At 46.7% G+C, this 18,023-nt stretch overlaps 1 protein-coding gene across 1 annotated transcript; it reads left to right on the top strand.

Moving 5' to 3' along the window:
* Nucleotides 1–1,629: 1,629 nt before the first annotated feature.
* DENND11 (DENN domain containing 11) lies at nt 1,630–16,753 on the top strand. Its single transcript, XM_079304778.1, has 9 exons — nt 1,630–2,008; nt 7,156–7,255; nt 8,261–8,419; nt 9,068–9,221; nt 9,462–9,600; nt 10,061–10,192; nt 10,388–10,538; nt 10,732–10,800; nt 11,831–16,753. Exons 1-9 carry the CDS (start codon nt 1,735–1,737, stop codon nt 12,024–12,026), a joined length of 1,374 nt encoding a protein of 457 aa, XP_079160904.1. The 5' UTR covers nt 1,630–1,734; the 3' UTR covers nt 12,027–16,753.
* The last annotated feature ends 1,270 nt before the right edge of the window (nt 16,754–18,023 follow it).

The raw sequence follows: 18,023 nt of genomic DNA, 5'->3' as shown, positions 1-18,023 counted from the left end.
ATTCCAGCCTAAATATTTTCAATTTTGGTGAAATAATAAAACAGTGGCCTCTGTTTTTTGTATGTATCCAACAAAGAGTGTCCTCTCAGCAGGCTGGGATTGCTGGCCAAAGCCAAATCAAGTGCTCTGGTACCAGCAGGTCACTTGTCCCATGGGTTTTTTCAGCAAAGCTGGGAGCTCAGACCATGGTGATGTTTGACACATCTCAGAGCCAGCACTGGCAGCCCCTGCTCTCTGTCACTGGCTGCTCTTCCCACTGCATCCCCTCCCTCATGCTGGGGCAATGCTGGTGTGACTGCACTGCTGAGGGGGCCAGGAACAGCTCTGCACCACAAATAGCTTGTGTGGGTCTTGAAGGAATTCTTATTTGGGGTTTGTTTCCTGCCTAGACTGCTGGAGGACAGACACTTGACATTTGCAGCAGCACTACTGTGGAAAGGAAGATAGAAACGAGCTGTCACTTCAGCATCACCAACATGCAAAAATATATTCATCCAAATGAAGATTGGCACTGTCTATACAGCTAAAGCAAAGCATGTGGCCAAGTATTTGCAGAATCTGGCTTTTCTTTACACAGTAACAAAATATTGTGCAGGGTTTGTTTCTTTTTTTCTTTACCAGTCACCTTCTATGAAAAACTCCATCTGCTAAAAACCACCTACTCCAGTCTACAGCTCTGCAAAGTAAACTTGGTGCATGGGCTTTGCAAAACAAAATGCCCACTCAGTGTTGGAGCTGTCTGAAATGAAGCTCACAGCAAATGGATGCTAATGTTACCAAAAAAAAAAAGAGAAAAAACCCAAACCCCACTGCTGAGGAAACTGGATGATGGGTTTCTTAATGGGGTATTGAACACTCAAAACTGCTCAACAGGAAAAAAGTTAGACAATTAAGGCTTTTAAGACAATATCTTCCTTTTAATTGTGGTCCGCTTAATTGGGTAATTCAATTAATCAGAAAGACCTAGGGAACCAAATTCATCCTAATGACACTTAATGACATTGGTGGTGGCATAAGGAGGACAGCAATTACCAAAAAGTTGGCTGCCTGTAGATGCCGTGGTCATGCTTGTGTCTCCATCTTTCATCCTCAAGCTGATTCCGCTTGTTCTGCCCAAAACCTCACATCCTTCTGTAGCACATGGGTGCAGATAGATAGATAGACAGATAGACAGATAGATAGATAGATAGATAGATAGATAGATAGATAGATAGATAGATAGATAGATAGATAGATAGATAGATAGATATACACGCATACCAGTACTGGGTCAGTGTACCTGACTCGTTCAGATTTGCAGCTCGCAGCTTTCCCCACAGCCTTTTGAGGGGATGCGAGGCTGCTCTGCCCGATTCCCGTGGCTATCCCAGCAGGACGGCTTTAACCGGGCTGGGACAAGCAGCTGCTCGGCACTGGGGTCACAGCCCGGGGGGGACAGAAGGCGGGCAGCCGGGCTGTCCCCGGCGCTCCTGCAGGAGCGCTCCGAGCCGGGATCTGCCCCGGGCCCGGCTCCATCCCCGGCTCCGCCCCGCCGGTGACACCCCGAGCTCCCGCCCCTCGCTTCCCGCGCCCCGCCGGTGCGCCGGGGGTGCGGCTGCGCTCGGCTCGGCTCGGCTCGGCTCGGCTCGGCTCGGCTCGGCTCGGCTCGGCTCGGCGCGATTATCGCGGCTCGGCTCGGCTCGGCTCATCTCGGCTGATCCCTGCCCCGCTCGGTCCATCCGGCCCGGCCCGGCCATGGTGGAGCGCTCGGACGAGGCGCCGCTGCTGTTCTGGGCCGAGGGCCCCGCCGTGTCGGCGCCGCCGCCCGCGGCCGAGCCGGGCACCGGCAGCAGCGGCACCGGCAGCGGCATTGGCGGCACTGGCAGCGGCGGGCGGCGGCTCGGCGGCGGCTGGAGCGCGGCTCCGTGGGACGGCGAGCGGCCGGCGGAGGCGGCGGGGCCGCCGCGGGCCGAGGCGGAGGAGGACCAGATCGTGGCCGTCTTCGTGGTCACCTTCGACCCCCGCACGGGTGAGCGGCGCCGGGGGCGGGCTGGGGCCGGGCCTGGGGCTCTCCTGGTGCCGCTGGAGGAGGATGGATGCGGCCGGGACCGGGCATCCATCGGGGATGCTCCCCCCGCATCCCGCCTCCCGGGGAGCGCTCCTCCCGTGGCCGGACCCTCCGCCTGGATCGGGACCGGGGGCCGTGGGCATGTGCCGAAAACGCAGCACGAGGGGGATGGATGGCTTTTGGTCTCCATCCCTCCGAGAAGAAGTTCTGGCGGGAGGAAGGCGCCGCGCCCGGTGCCGCTCCGAGGAGAGGGATGGGTGTACGCATCTCTTCCCCGCTGCACAGGGAGTTTGTGCACGGCGCTCGGGCATCCCCCGTGCCCCCGGTTTAGGCCGAGCCTCTGCCCAGCGCTGCCTGGAGGGCACCAACCTGTTAGCAGCGTCTTGAGAGCATCCTTCTGTCTCCGTGGAGTGGCGCAGACCTGCCCGCAGCTATCCGTGATGGATGGCGTTTGTGGCAGGCGTAAATCCAGCAGGCTCGCAGGGCATGAGCACCAGCAGCAGCGGCAGCTCAGCTGCGTGTTTCATTGGGACCAGTGTGTTTGGAGGCTGGCCTCTGGCGGGATCTCTGGCGCTTAGTGCTTTGAAGGAGTGCTGTGATCCAGAGGAGAGAGGCAAGGGAGTTGATTTTTCACTTCTCACTGCCATATCCATCCCTCTCAGTGCTGTTGGACTGTGGTGTTGTATCACTATTGCCAAAAACCTGTAAATCAGTATTTCAGAAAAGGTCTTAACTTTGTTTTCCAATTCTGCTGCTCCCACAGTACCCACAAAACAGGATGCTAGGACAGAGATATGAAGTTAGCACCTGCCTTGCACCTGTGAACACAGGTATTGCTGTGCAGGAGGGTCTGATGTCCTGAGACACATTGTTGGGTCTTTTGGCACCAACCTGGGGTTAAAAGGCAAGAGAGGGAGATTCAGGAGTGCATTTGCATCCAGATGTGGGACCAAGCTTCTCTTTCTTCTCTAGACAGGCACTGCCTTAGCAAATGCACAGCAAAAGTCCAGGAGACAGGAAACAGGTCTGTAAAGCACAGTGAGGTTGGTTCTTCAGTGGAAGGGGAAAGTACCTGACATCATGCTCACAAGAGGGCCTTGATAGTGAAGACTGAATGCTGGTCTTGAACTGAAAATCCTAAGGAAGCAGTGAACAGGATGTAGCTGCTGGTGTGATGTTCTGTCAGCAATGCCCACTGTCAGACAGCATGGATGCTGTGTCCCAAAACATCCAAGGCTTTTGAGAGGTTACCCTTTCATACTGCACCAGAGAGAAGTGTCTTCAGTCTAGAGGTCAGAGGCTCTTCACTCATAAAAATCTGAAATGAGATTGGATGTTATCTTTCCACCAGGAGATGGAAAATGGAGGTGTTTCTCCTAAGTATGCAAAACATGAAAGAGTCTGGATGACTGCAGCAACAGCAGGTTGTCTTTCAATCCGACAGCATATGCCTTCTATGAAATAGTGAGATTTTCTTGAGAGCTGGCAGAAAGCTGAGCTTTCTTAGGAGTTTTTCTGAACCAGCTGTTGCTTTGAATGAAGTCCAGAGAAAGTTGGGCAACAGCTCTTCTCACATCTGATGTGCAGCTAATGCTGGGTGTCACCAGCCTTGGAGTAGTTTGTCAAGTCCAGGGAGATTCAGCCTCTTGCTGCTACCCAGCATGAATGATAGGACTATGAGCAATATACCAGCAAATGTCAGCTTTACAGCTGGGAGCAAAGTGCCCTGCTGAGGGTGTGGACTTGGAAAAAGATCATGAAGTTGCAGTGGTGTGAACTTGCTATGGTCAAAAAGAGAATACAGGGATCACATCAGATGGTGTGAATCACTTCTGTAATGTTTGTGTTGTGTGTGACTTAAAGGAAATCATCCAATTAGTGTCTGAGCTGGAAGCCTGCTTGATCCTGCCCAGGAAAAGCACAGCAGAGCACCTCTGGCAGCTTGCTGAGGCACAGGAACAGCTGAACTTCTGGTGGTGGCTGTGCAGGTGGTTTTGCCAGGTAGTGTCTGCTCAACTACAGGCAAGTAGGTGGGCAAGAGAGGTTTTACTGTAGAAGCATGAAGTGGTGACCACGCTGATAAAGAACATAACAGCTTCCCTCTTAAATTTGGAAGGGCTTGAAGCAGACAAGCTCAGTGTATAGCAGTTGCATGTGATGAGTTTCCAAAGGTAGGTTATGAGGTTGCCAGGTCACTGTCACAGTTCTGGTGTCCCTGTGACTGTCAGTTTGTGTGAGTGACTGACATAAGAGCCAGAGGCAGCTTCTGAATCGGTGCTGACCTCACCTGCAGCCGGTGAACCTTGTGGCACTTGAGAAGGAGCTCTCTTCACTGCTGCTGTGAGGCAGCTGATAACAGTCACCCTTGTGGAGCTCCCACACAGTCTGTTAGCTGAAAGGGTCTGTAATGGAGAAAGACAAGGAGGGAAGAGAGAGGAGTAATGTGTTTTGCATCAGGGAACATGCAAATATTCTTTTTTTCTGTCCTGCATTTCTTCCATGCAGGAAATGGAGTGAGTGTGATATTTAGGTTACACTTTATATTTCTCCTGTCCTGGCACAACATGGTAGCATTGCATAGCTGGGGACCCTAAAAGCCTTGGGAAACATCCAGTAGTGATGAGGGCCAGGTGATGCCTCCAAATGCTGTGCCAATATCTTCTTTGTGAGGATGTGAAAATCCAGTGGAAAGAAAACACAAGAGAAAGAGGAAGAACATCCTTAACTTTGCACACTAGAAAATGTGTGCTGGCTCATACCTGACCTGAAGATGGGAGACACCTTCCAGGAGATCAGATCTGCAGATCTGACTGTCAGCAAAATCACTGGCCTGCTCTCTAAGGCTGGGTGACTCTCACTTGGAAAGTTTCCTATAGGCACGAGAGCTGCTTTCTCCACAGGGAAGGGCAATGCTTCCTGTTTTTGTACAGCACTGCTCCCTCCTCCCTCTGGTTTCTCGGTCAGGCTGGCAGTCGTGTCACATCTGGGTGAAGTCTCTCCTTTGTTTGCTCTCCTGTTTGGCCAGACTGACTTTCCTACTTTTTAATCTCCACGTTTGTTCTCCGACTGCCACGTCGCTCGTGTGTTCATAGGGCAGGGTGGCATGAGGAACAGCCAGGAGCACAGGTGCAGGTTGCTCCTGACAGATCCCAGTAGAAAAGAAAAAAAAAAGCTGCATGATAAGTGAGCTGGTTTTGAGGTCACATGCAGGATAAAGATCTGTTCCAAGGCATCCTTTCCTTATTGTTGCTACAGAACAGGAGCCACATCCATCTCAACAGCACCTGGCAGTGTTTGTGACTAAAGTGAGCAAAGCCAATCTTCCTTTGCTCTTGCTGGCACTCTCACTTATTGATCTGTTAATCCACAGGTAATGACCAATAAGGGATCCTCTGTGGGGATTAAAAGCACATCTGGCCTTAACCACAATTTTGTGGTTATGAAGCAACAATCTCAAGGTTGACTTCCTCATGTTTTCAAGGAAGAGTCTTGCACCTTTAAAAGGCAAACCAAACAGGCACACACAAACCCTGAACAACAAAAGCCACCATCTATATCTACAGTGCCAGCCCTGCAGGGGAGCGTGCAATGATGTCAGTGGCTCTCTCTGCCAGCCTCTCACAGCCTCAGAGGCCGAGGCGCCGCACAGCAGAGCTCTGTGGGCTTGTGTGTGACTGCACAGGGCTGTGCACGGGGTCACGGGGCTGCTGCTGCTCCTGGCCAGCCCAGCTCTGCAGGAGAGCTCTGCTGGAGCACTCCAAGTGGGCACTTGCATGCACAGCTTCTCCTGTTGCCATGCCTAAGGCTGTTGGTTTTTTTGAAGTCCTTGCCAGGCAGGGCTGGGGGAGGTCTGCTGAATACAGCATCTATGTGAGAAGAAAAATAGCCTATTTAAATGTCAGTAGCTAAGCCCTATTCCTGTGCAGTATGAGTAATGAGACAAAAGACAGGCTTCAGAAATGAGGGCTCAGATTTAAATATCTCCAAGAATCTTGGCTGAGTGTAAGGCCCTTCCAAATGTACAAGCACAGCTGGAATGCTCACCCCAAAGGGCAGGGAAAAGAGTGAAGCAGTGGGAAGCACCTTTGTGCTGCATCTGCCATTGCATTATCCTGAAGAATTTTGGCTTGTTTGCCTTGTTTTTAAAACTAAGCCACATGACTTCAAATGCTGTGGGCAGACTGACAGAACAGAAGCTCAGTGGGTAAATCTGGAGCACATCTCATCATCAGTGCAGTGGGCATGTCCAGGTGAGCAGGCTGGGCTCTGAAGTGCTGGCATGGGAAGGTGTGAGAAGTCACCCTTCTTTTGGTCCATGGTAAACTTGTTGGACTTCATTTGCTTTAGGGACATTTTATGACTTCTCTGATATCATCTGCTCCAGGATCAGGCTGGCTCCTCAGGTGGCCTTTTCCCCTGAAAAGCTGCATGCTTTCTGGCTTTCTGGCGACAGATGTTTGCTGATCTTGATCTAGCTTGTAATTTATGTACTTTTTTTGTTGGTTATTCTAGCATACACAAACACATTGCAGTGCTTTGATCACCTCAGCCTTCACATAAAGCTTCAGCTAACTCCTCCTGTCATAAAGAAAATAGGAGAGATTTCAGGGAAGAGGTGATGACTTGGATGATGGCTCAGGGGTTTCTGTTTGACCAGATCTGCCAAGCACAGGCAAAGAACAATACTGGTGGTGGTGTGAACTATCCCAGAAATTCATCCTAAAGAGCAATAGTCTGTCCTTTGGTTCTTTCTGTATGGGATGGACACTTGTGTAGACCAAAGCTTATCCACCATCAGGTAAAATCATAGCTGCTCTGTGATTAATCTTATCAAGGGTAAACCCACAAAATAGCACTAGCTTCAGAAGTGGCCCCAAATGTCCTGCAGTGTCTGCATCTTGTGCTACAAGAAGTAACATTTGCAAGAGCTGTGTGGCATATTGTATGTCACCTACTGCCTGTGACAGTTTAGGAGTTCAGGAGCTGTGTTAGGGCACTGTTACAGGTATCCCAGGGTTAGAAAAGCAACAATTTCCTATTGACAATGTATGCATTTCAGAAATGAGTACTGCATCCAAGCTTACCCAGATTAATTTGCTTCTCTGCAGGAAACATGGTGGAATGGTGTTTACCCCAAGATATAGATTTGGAAGGTGTGGAATTCAAATCCATGGCAAGTGGGTCCCACAAAATCCAGTCAGATTTCATGTGAGTATATCTGGGCTGTATTACTTCTTCCTTTCTTAATTGTGCATCTACACCGCCAGCTATTAATTCAGAACCTGCCAGAAAAATACTCTCTAGGAAACTAGGCTCCTGCAGAAACCTGCTTGCTAAACTGTTTCTACTTGAGCCAAAGACATTTTTCAGACACTTTCAGTGTCATATTAAGTTGCAGCTAGCTGCAGGGATCTGCTGTTTGCCTGTGGAGGCCGACTGGGACAGGCCAGCTTCTTACTGGTGTGCAAATTTTCATTTTAATTTTACTGGCCAAATGATGTGCACTGCCACTATTGAGAATGTCAGCAGAGGTCTAGGGTGAAGGGTAAGCAATGGCAGAACTGAAATGGGAAGGATTTTGCAGGAACAGGACTTAGAAAAATGTTCCTAATTCTGGCAGGGCTTTTGTTTCCTTTAAGTGTTGTTACAAACAGGTCTCACTCACTTTCTTCTTTGCTAGCTCCTTCAGTGGATACACTTAAATGAGGCATTTTCTGCATTCTGCTAACCCAATGTTGCAATGCAGCAATATTTTGCAATGAACTGCAATGTCACAATTCCTTTTGGTCAGGAATAACAGTTACTGTCTTAAAGGCATGTGAACCGAACCCTTGCAGCCTGGTAAATCAGAGTGTGCTCCAGGGTGCTGGCACACCCAAAATATGACCAGGTAGCTGAACTGTACTCAGCACTGCATTCACTGCAGGTTCCTCCTTGGAGAAAGGGCTCTGCACTGACTGAATCATGCATTCTGTTGGTCTGCCTTCCAAGTTATTTATTTACTTGCATTTCTTATCAGCCTGTGCTGTGACTTTAGTGGGAACTCTTGGAAACTCTTGCCTTAAGTATTTTGTCTTGCTCCTGAGAAAACTTCAGCTAGCAGAGTGGCATTTCAGAAGAAAATACCTTCACAAATCAGTAATTTTAGCACTCAGTTGCCTTTCTTTCTTCCCCTTTTGAACGTTAACCTTTCTGTCACACCTTTGTCCCCAGCTATTTCAGGAAAGGGCTCTGTTTTGGCCTGGCCTGCTTTGCCAACATGCCTGTGGAGAGTGAGTTGGAGCGTGGTGCCCGCATGAAGTCCGTGGGCATCCTCTCCCCTTCCTACACGCTGCTCTATAGGTACATGCACTTCCTGGAGAACCAGGTCAGGTAAGATCCCCTGGGAATGAGCCTGGCCATTCCCCACCTGGCAGAGGTAATGTTCCTTCCATGGAGAGCAGTTTTAGGCAAGTGAGAATTCAGTGACAATGTCCTGCTGTGATTTCCTTGACTGGCTATTTCTCCAGAAAGTGTTACAGGTTCACAGTGTGAAGGAGACAAGGAACTGATTAGCAGCAGTCTGTTCCTTCCTAACAGGCCAGTCAAATGCTAGTCAAACCCTAGCTGTTGTAGGCAGACATCAGTGTCACAAGGAGAGTTGAGAGTACAAGAGGTTCCCCTTCTTGCCTTCTAGGGGCTTACAAAAGGCTTCTGATTGTCTAATGGTGATCCTGGCTAGCTTGGGCTTCAGTTGTGTTGAGTGGATCTAGCAGAAAACATGGTGATGGTAGCAAAGACAACTGTTCCTGCCTGAGTGTATTTAAAACAGGAGCAGTCCTATGCACACCCCAGCTTGCTGCCTGTGCCAGTCCTGTGCATAATGTGGTAATCCTGGTGTTTCTTCAGCTCTCCTGGATGAGTCTGTGCAACTGAGGCACACAGGATCCCTTTTAGCTGGGAGAGCAGATGTTTGCTGGGGGCAAGACATCAAACAAATAGTCTGGACACACTTCAGATTTCCCCTTTTCTCTTTTCCAGACACCAGCTGGAGATGCCAGGGCACTACTCCCATCTAGAGGCATTCTACGATGACAAGAAAGGAGTTCTCCCTGACAGCAAGAGCACCCCAAGCTCTCAGCAACCTGTTCACTGGCTGCCTTCCATCCACAGATATATGTACCCAGAGATGAAGGTGAGGCAGGTGCCTGAGGCCTGCAGGAATGGGCAAAGAGCTGCTGCTCCTTGCTGGTGCCTCATGCTCCTTTATGTAAGCAGTCACTCCTGCGCTTTGTCGGCTGCTTTAGATAAGATTTTGTTACTTGGACCGTTGCAAGCTGTGTGCTGGTCTTGCTCCCACTTTTAGACTTAGCATCTGTGCATGTGTCCCTGATTCACCTCTGAGCTGTTTTCTTCCCTTTCGCTCCACCTGCAGATCACACACCCTGCTGGCTGTATGTCTCAGTTCATCAAATTCTTTGGTGAGCAGATCCTCGTCCTCTGGAAGTTTGCCCTGCTGCGCAAGCGCATACTGATATTTTCACCGCCCCCAGTTGGAGTTGTCTGCTATAGAGGTATGTTTCCAGGGACACTGCAGAGCTCTGATCTAGTAGGCTGAAGCACTGCACAAATGCCTGTGAGTACTGAGGGGACAGACTCGTGCAGGGCTTCCAAATCCATTGTGACCATGCCTCGTGAAGATACCGTTCAGTCTGCGTTTACACGCTTCCTACCAAATGCTTTTCTTCAGGCCTCGTGAGTAAGGACACATCTGGCACTGTCAAATTCAGCTCCTGTCAGCACAGGACTAGAAGAGCACTGACTGGATTCTAGTCTGTGGGATTCCTGTGGGAGAACTCATTATTTCCTATGCAAAACAGGATGTCATCACTTGAGAAGTTCTGATGTTCAAGGGCATTTTAGAGCTCTGACCATTGTTTTCATAGAGGCCTGTGGGAGAGCTGGGCAAGTGGGGCTCACAGTGCCCCTGAAGGAAACCAAAACCATCTCAGGATGTACTTCTCTTGTCCACAGTGTATTGCTGCTGTTGCCTTGCAAATGTTTCTCTGCCTGGCCTTGGAGGAACTGTCCCAGAGTCCAAACCATTCTTCTATGTGAATGTGGCAGACATAGAAATGCTGGAGACAGAAGTATCATATGTGGCCTGTAAGTATGATGGATTAGGTGTGATTGTTTTTGGCTTCAGGCTGCAAAATGTCTTGAGACTTGAGACCAGACTCTGGAATAGAACTGATGAGAAATAAGTTGTGCATGGAATGACTAACTATGCAAGCAGGAGAGAACAGCTGGTCTGCTGGGAAAGCAACATGCTGCTCTGAAAATCTTCTCTGATTTTGGCAGGTACGACAGAAAAGATCTTTGAGCAGAAACGGGATCTCTACGATGTCTATGTGGACAACCAGAATGTGAAGACACATCACGAACATCTGCAGCCACTCCTGAAAATTAACAATGCTGACAAGGAGAAGTACAGACGGCTCAATGACCAAAGGTAATCACAGACATCTGGGTGGTCCTGACAGGAGATGTGGAATACAGGGGACACTGCTCCTTTGTGCTTTCCTCCTTGTAGTATTTTTAAAATATCTCAGTGGTTCAGCTCATCTCTTAGAGATTCTGGTTGTCTCATAAAGCTTTCAGGTTGACAGTAGGTATGTGCAATTAACCTGTCTCCCTTCTCTCAGGCAGATGTTAATGTATTCTCAAGAAGTGGGTGAGGATTGCAGCTCCTGTGAAGAGGACCTTTTCATCTTGTGAGTGGCTACCTCTAATACTTGGTTGGACAGTGCTAGTTTTAGGGAGCCTCTTGCACTGATTTTGTGTTGCATTGTGTGGCATATTATGAAACAGCATGTTTGACATAATTCCTTAGTTAGCTTTCTTCCTCTAGGATTCTAAAAACAGACTGGTTCTTCCTCTTCAGATCACCTTCCTTGTGTTTTGAGAAGCCAAAATGTAGTATCCACTGGGGTTGCTTATGTCCTGAGACAGAGAAGTAAATTTTTAAAACACAGTTAGAGATGTAAGAATGTCCTTGCAAACACAAGCACTATAGATTTTTCTTGCCAGAACATTTGGCTCTGGAAAGGACAATGTTTGTGGGGAGCAGGCACTGTACCATGCTGGGGACTGGTACAGTGTGGAGGTAAGACCTGCTTGTGGAGGACTGGCCCACTGGTGTGGCTGACTTCATACCTGGCAAGCAGAGGAACCAGAACTGGGTGTAGAGTGGGAGGTACATAATTAGATAAAAACCATATGTCTACCACCTCTGAAGGCCTTCACTGCCTGTTGCTATTCCCACTCTGCAGCAGGTGAGAAGTAATGGGATGAAACTGTGTGAAGGGCTGTCAGAGCTCTTTCTGAATAGCTTTGTGTGTTTCCAGGAAAGCAGCAGGTTAGAAGTAGCTCTCACTGGTGTGATCTGCACCAGTAATGGAGGATTTATTTACCCACTGGCTTATCAGATAGGTGACAACACTATTTCCTCCTTTACATTAGGGTAGCTGTGTGATATACCTGCTTGGTGACTACAGAACACACTTTAGCTGATAAGGTGGCTTCTTCTGAGGGAAATCCGCCCACAGATGGGAGCACTGCTGTCAGTGCAAAGTCACTGCTTTATCTCTGTTTACTCTGGGTCACCCTAGAGTGAATGGAAAAGTACTACAGTGCCACCTAACAAGGTGGGATCTCTGGCTAAAGAGGGTTAATGCAGTCTGGGGCTCTGGTAAATACACTTTTTGGAGGTCCAATGTCACTTGCACTGACTTTACCCCACAGGTTTTTCATGGAGCAGAACAACCGCATATTCCAGACGCTGATGGAGGTGTCAGCCAGCCAGGACAAGACACTGACAGCTGACCACGCACGAGGCATGGGCCTGGATCCCCAAGGGGACAGAAGTTTCCTCATGGACCTCCTGGAAGTGTATGGCATTGATGTTATGCTAGTCATTGACAACCCCTGCTGCACTTAGACCAAGGGCAAGAGAGATGAGGAGCAAAGATCACTTTTTAAAGACTACCAGACATTGCTTAGGAGGATCACTGGAACTCACCACAGCCACAGTTATTTAATAACTTTATATGGAGAGTATTTATAATTTTAAAACAAAATGTGATTTTATTTTCTCACACTCAACTTCCCAGTGAGTACCTGCTGTAGGGTTCCTTTGGGTTTTGTCTCCCTTTCCCTTTCATTTGTGTTTTTTTTGTTTTGTCTAGCTAGGACCAGTGGCACCTTTGCACCAAACCTCACTGTTGTCAGTGATAGCTAGGTTTTGGCCTAGCCTGGATACCTGAGGGCTGAAGACTTCAGGAAAGCACTTTGTTTGATGACAACCAATGTGAAATGCTATAGCTGAGCTTTCAGACTTGGCTGGAAAATCCTCCTATCAACTCCCACTTCCACTTGGGGACTGAAAAGGGCTTCAGCACAAGCTGTTAATGGCCCAGTCTCATAAATAGCTCCTACCAACTTTATTGGTGGGGACAATTAAACCAGTGATAAGAACCAGGACTCCTTTAAACACTCCTCAGCCAACTTTATAAGGAGAATTGAAGTAAAGCCACCTTTCCTTGTAAATGGCAGAAGCAAGTTTGGAACTGGGGATGCTACAGGACCTTATGACTTTGCTTACTGGAGCAGCATGGTTTCACTTCCAGCATCTGAGGTGCTCTAAACTGGCAGAGACTACACCTACCTATCTCATAGCTGGAGAAGAGCACCCTCTCTACTCAATCCATCTCACCACCTCCTTTGGTTTTTAGTTACATCACACCTGCTGCTTTGGTTTAAAATCTTCAAACCAGCAAGATGGTCTCCCATTTAACAGGGACCAACACCACTGAGCCACTTTGCAGTCACTTTGTTCTCCAGCCTCAGCTTGGATGGTGCTGGACTGGTTGGGGTAGAAGTATGCTTTAACTAATGTCACTAGCCCTTCCTTTGCAGCTGTTGGGACTTGTTGCTCCTTTGCTTTAACACTAATTGTCTGCTAATCCTCCTTTTATTGAACCTGCAGCACTGCCTGCTGCTATCCCTGGCTTTCCTTGTGAGACAGAGAACAGACCTTTCAGCTGGAACAACTGAAGTTTGCAGGAGGTTCCCTTGGAGTTTGGTATTATTATGTGGCCCAGCTGCTAAGAACAATGTTTAAAAGCAAGTCTGTCTTTTTTTCCTGGGCAGAGCTGTAGAACCACACAAAACAGATGTTTTCTTATGCTGTGGAAAGAATAGGATTCAGTTCCTGAAGGACTAGTCATTACTTCCAGGAAGGTTATCCCAGTAAAGGGTAATCCCTTTGCCACTTAAAATCCAAAAATGGTACTGTGGGTTCTAGGTGTGACACACAGCTTTGCTCTAAATCCTTGAGCCAGTAGCAATATCAGCTTTAAGTTGACTGTTCTTCCTGAACTGTGGCCATAGCTGATTAGCTGCTGCTTCTGTTATTACAGATTTCAGCACCCTTGGAGGCTTTCTGTGCACTGTAGGAATGCAAACTGTAGCTGATGTATCCACTTGTCCCAGCATTTTACTGGATGAGACAGCCTGAACCACTGAGATCTCACTCACTTTAAAGCAGGCCAGCACCTTTTTGAAACAGGTGAAGTAAATGTTCTCCAAGCATACCCTCTGTGGTTTGTCTCCCTCTGAAAAGGAGGCAGTTGTTCCTGCAATTTGCCTGTCTCTGTGCAGTCACTCCCTTGGCTGCTTTTTCAAGGCTTTGGATGTTTTTGTACAGAAGAAAATATGCTGTTGTTCAATGTCAATTTCTCACAACAACTGTAACATCATCATCCTTAGAAAGTTGGGGAAAAACATGTAGAAAGAGGTAAAAACACCTGAGTATCCTTAAATGGCTTTGTTTTTAAATTGACACCTGAAGTATAAAAGTGGCCCACAACCTCCCTGAGTAAGTACAGCTGAGCTCCCCTTGTATTGCTGTCACTTCTTCAGACATCAAAAGGAAAAAAAAAAGGGAACTGAAACTAGTCACTAGCAAATTCTCACTTTCTTGAAGGTTTGTTACATAGTTCAGCTGTAGTCAGTTGTTAATGACTTTCTATTCTCTTTGTCAGTCGTTCTTTTGCTAAACTAAACAGAAACAGCTTTGATTGAATGTTGAAATTTGAAGTCACTGCAGTCAGAGGCTTTCTAACACCCTGCATTAGAGCAGTGTTTACAAGCTGTTGGAATATGAGGTCCAGTAGGCAACACTGCCAGAGCCCACTGAGCAGAAGCTCCTGAAATTTCTCTCTGACATTTATTGTCTCTGCTTTGCAGAAATTAGGTCCTCAGTTGTTATCAGTAGTATGTATGGGTGCAGAAACATCAAAGTGAACAGATTACTGTAGTAGCATCCTTGTGCTACATCCAGCTGGATGGCTGCAGCCTATTTTGTTCTTCCTTGTAATTTTGTTCTTCCTTGTAATTTTGCTTCTCTACCAAGTCTCTCTTGGCAGCCAACTGCTACAAAAACCAGGAAGTTTGTCCAGCAGAAAACAGAATACTTCTCTCTCCTAACCCTTCCTTATTTGATAAGCTGCAAAAGTGCTTTCACCTACACTCCTTTTCTAAAGGATACTGCTTTTATTTTTGTCACATGTGGAAAGTTCTCGAGAAATGGGTAATGGGTACATAATAGAAACAAATTGTTCTAGTTTGGGACATGAAGGACTGTTCTGTGGAGGCAGTTTAACTGAGTCTTATCTTTCCAAGAAAATAACATAATTCAAGGTAAAACAGTAATGTACAGACATTCAAAATCCCCTCCTGGGCACTCAGTGCTTTGTTGCATGCCAGCAGCTGGGAGACATCTACTGTGTGTTTTCAATTTTGGCATAAGATAGGATATTGCTGATTCTCTTTTCCCTTTGAAGTACTTTGCCTTTACAGTGGTGCCTTCAGTTTCTTGGGTGTGATGTCTCTGGTCAGTTGCTGTGATCAGAGCCCAGGTTTGAATGGTGGTTACAGTAACCAGGTCTATGCTGTGCCCCAGTGTGTCCTCAAAACTCAAGGCATTGGACAGCCAGTGTGGGTTCTCAGCTGGAACCTGACTGACTTTAACCAGGAGAACAAGAGCTTCCTAACTGCATCTTAACTCAAACTGCACTACAAATATATAAACAAGCAATGAACTATTACTACTTGTACTATATGCATGGAAGGGTAAAGCTTATGAGAGACATAAAAGTTAGGTTTTCAATCTGAACAAGCAACACTATGCCAGATATTGAAATCATCCAAAAGTCTTCTCACTGAAAGGTTAGGGCAAGCTGCATAGAGCCAAGTACAATAAAGAACTACTAGAAGAAAGGCACTTTATGGAATCATAATTCAGATTTGTCCTACAGACATACTACTACCTTCTTTACTGTGTATCTTACAGCCAGTGGTCGTGACTGTCCCAGGAGCTGTGCTTGCCTGTCCACCATTCTCATGGGCAGAAGAAAATTCCATCACCTTTTCAAGAGGAAGTAGCTCCCTGTACAGGTTATTGAGTAAAGCAGGGTTATGGTGACAGCCTATTTTAACACCTGTCAAACTTAAAGAGTAAAAGGCTGGCAGTAGCTGTGGCCCTCTTGGCCACAGACTATGCAAAGACAGGCATGCTTTTCTCTGGGAGGTAGAAAGGCAGTGGCTCCTGGAATAGTAGGGCAAGAGCACTCTATCCTAAAGCAAAATTCTAATTCACTAACCCAAACTCTCATCCTAGTCATTACTTCTAAGTTAGTTACTGTCTTCTTCCAGCCATCCCAAAACAGTGGTGTATTAATTATGGAAAAAGACAACATAAATGTCTTTTACAAGGGACTGGAATGTATTGACTTAACAGTGTGATCTGTCTACAACAGAGGGTACTAAATGCCTGTGAACCAGGATTTTAGATCTTGGTTAATACAACATACCATTCAAATGGGAATGTTTAAATGTGGTCAAAATAAACAGGTGCCTTGAGCTGGTCCATCATTACACTGTTATCCTTCCTTTTTATTTATGTTACAGTATTTTAAGCCATTCTAGAATGGACTGTAAGTTGAAGCCAGGATAAATGTTTTCAGGAGTGGGACCTAGGATGCTACTCCTCCTTCCTGTCTTGGAGTTTCTACAAAGAAAGTTTTTTGTGTTGCTGTCAGACAGAGACCTGAGAACTGAGTCCTTTCCTCAGCACTGTAGACTGTGGGTTCAGCCCCTGCCTATTTTATGTACTGTTTATCTCACACCTCCCCTCTGAATGTTGCAATTCAGAGGCCTAGAATTACCCTGTACTGGAAGAACTCTGAACTGAGATGAAGGAGAAAAATTACTTGAATGGTATTTATACAAGCTAACTTATGCTGATAAGAGAATTTAAATACTAGCCTGTCTCAGATGATCATTGGCACTTTAGCATCAGAACAGCATCAGCAATACCAATTCTGAAAGGATCTCTTGGTTACCCTCAAGCAAGGAATCACATTGCAGTGGGAGCTGTGGAAGAGAACTAGTGATTTTCCCTGTATAATGGTACAGATAAACAAGGAGCCTGTTCTCACCATCTCACCTCTTGCAGCAGGCTGGGTGTAATTCTAACAGCTCTGATGTTGTTTGCATCTTGCAGATGTGTGGTTGCTCCCATAGGCCTGTGGCTCTGTAGAGAAACTGCTTACTAAAAACATGGGTATTTTTTAATACAATTAAAGCTTACCTTTTTGAAATGGCTTCTGCCTTGTCTTTCCTGCCACTGGAGAAAAAACACAGTGCTGATTTTATTGCAGAAACATCAACTTGAGGAAAAACTTCAGTTTCAGTGGTGACAACTGTGCTTGACTCTGAATGAGGCAGAGGCTGCAGAACAATGTCCAGATGTCTCTGTGGCAAGCAAAAAGAGCAAAGCACAACCACCACATCCCTTGGAGTGACCCAGGGCTCCACTGGGCACTCTCCATTACTGCAAACCAAAAGCACAAACCAGGTCCTATCACCAGCAGAACTGTGAAAAGGCACTAGCAGGCTTCTACCCCCTTCAGTCAGTCAAGTGTTATAGAACAGCTAGGGCTGGAAGGGACTTGAAATATCACCTAGTTTAGGTAATTAGTCTCTCTACAGTGTAGTCCAGGGTAGAAGAACATTCAGTTTGGTTTCAGCACCATGCAGAAACCCAACCCTGCTTCCCCTTTTGAGGCATTTTTCCTTTAAGATTCTCCAGCAGAGGATGCTGTTGAGCACAGGCTGCCAGGATTCAGGCCTTGACAGAACTGCTGGAAGCCAACTCACTCATGTCTGTATTTTGATAACAGCAGAGAGTCAACACGTGAACTTAGACAAGACCAGAGTGTAACACATTGACTACAGACAATCACACCAGAAAAATAAGGACAATTTTCTTTCTTCCATTAAGCATGGCAGAATCATGTGAATTTCTAAGTTAGAATAAGGGCAACAGATAAGCTTGCCTAAATCAGTAATACTTCCTTTCAGCAATTAAAGCTATAAACAAAAGCTCATAAAAGGAACAAAACTAATTATGGCACTGATGCTCAAGGGGATGGAGGTTGCATATGGAGTGGTGAGCATTTACATGAATGTTTACATTAGAGAGAAGAGCAATCACAATAAATAATAAATGTTATTTGGATGTCCTTACTGGCCTTATACTACTGCAGGAATAAAAGAAATCCTTAAGAAAAAAGACTCAGCTTTTTAAAGAGTCTTTCCAAGTGTGCTTCATACAGCTTTTGGTCAATGATGTTTTCCAATTTGCCTCTGTGAAATAGACCTAAATTGACCAAAGGAATACATTTCTACTAGACAATTACTGGAACTCTGTGCTGTTGAATCTGGCAAGATGAAAAAAATTAATATAAATACCTTATCCAGATACATACAGGGACTTTTTAAACTTGCTTTCAAGCTCTGTATCACCAATCTTTGTGACAGAGCAGATAACCAACTATCTGTTTTAATGTGGCAATTCCAAAGTTTCATAAAA

The sequence above is a fragment of the Erithacus rubecula genome, assembly GCF_903797595.1.
Source record: "Erithacus rubecula genome assembly, chromosome: 4".
NCBI lineage: Eukaryota > Metazoa > Chordata > Aves > Passeriformes > Muscicapidae > Erithacus > Erithacus rubecula.
The sequence above is the reverse complement of the archived record's forward strand: the minus strand, read 5'-3'. Positions and strand labels throughout refer to the sequence as shown.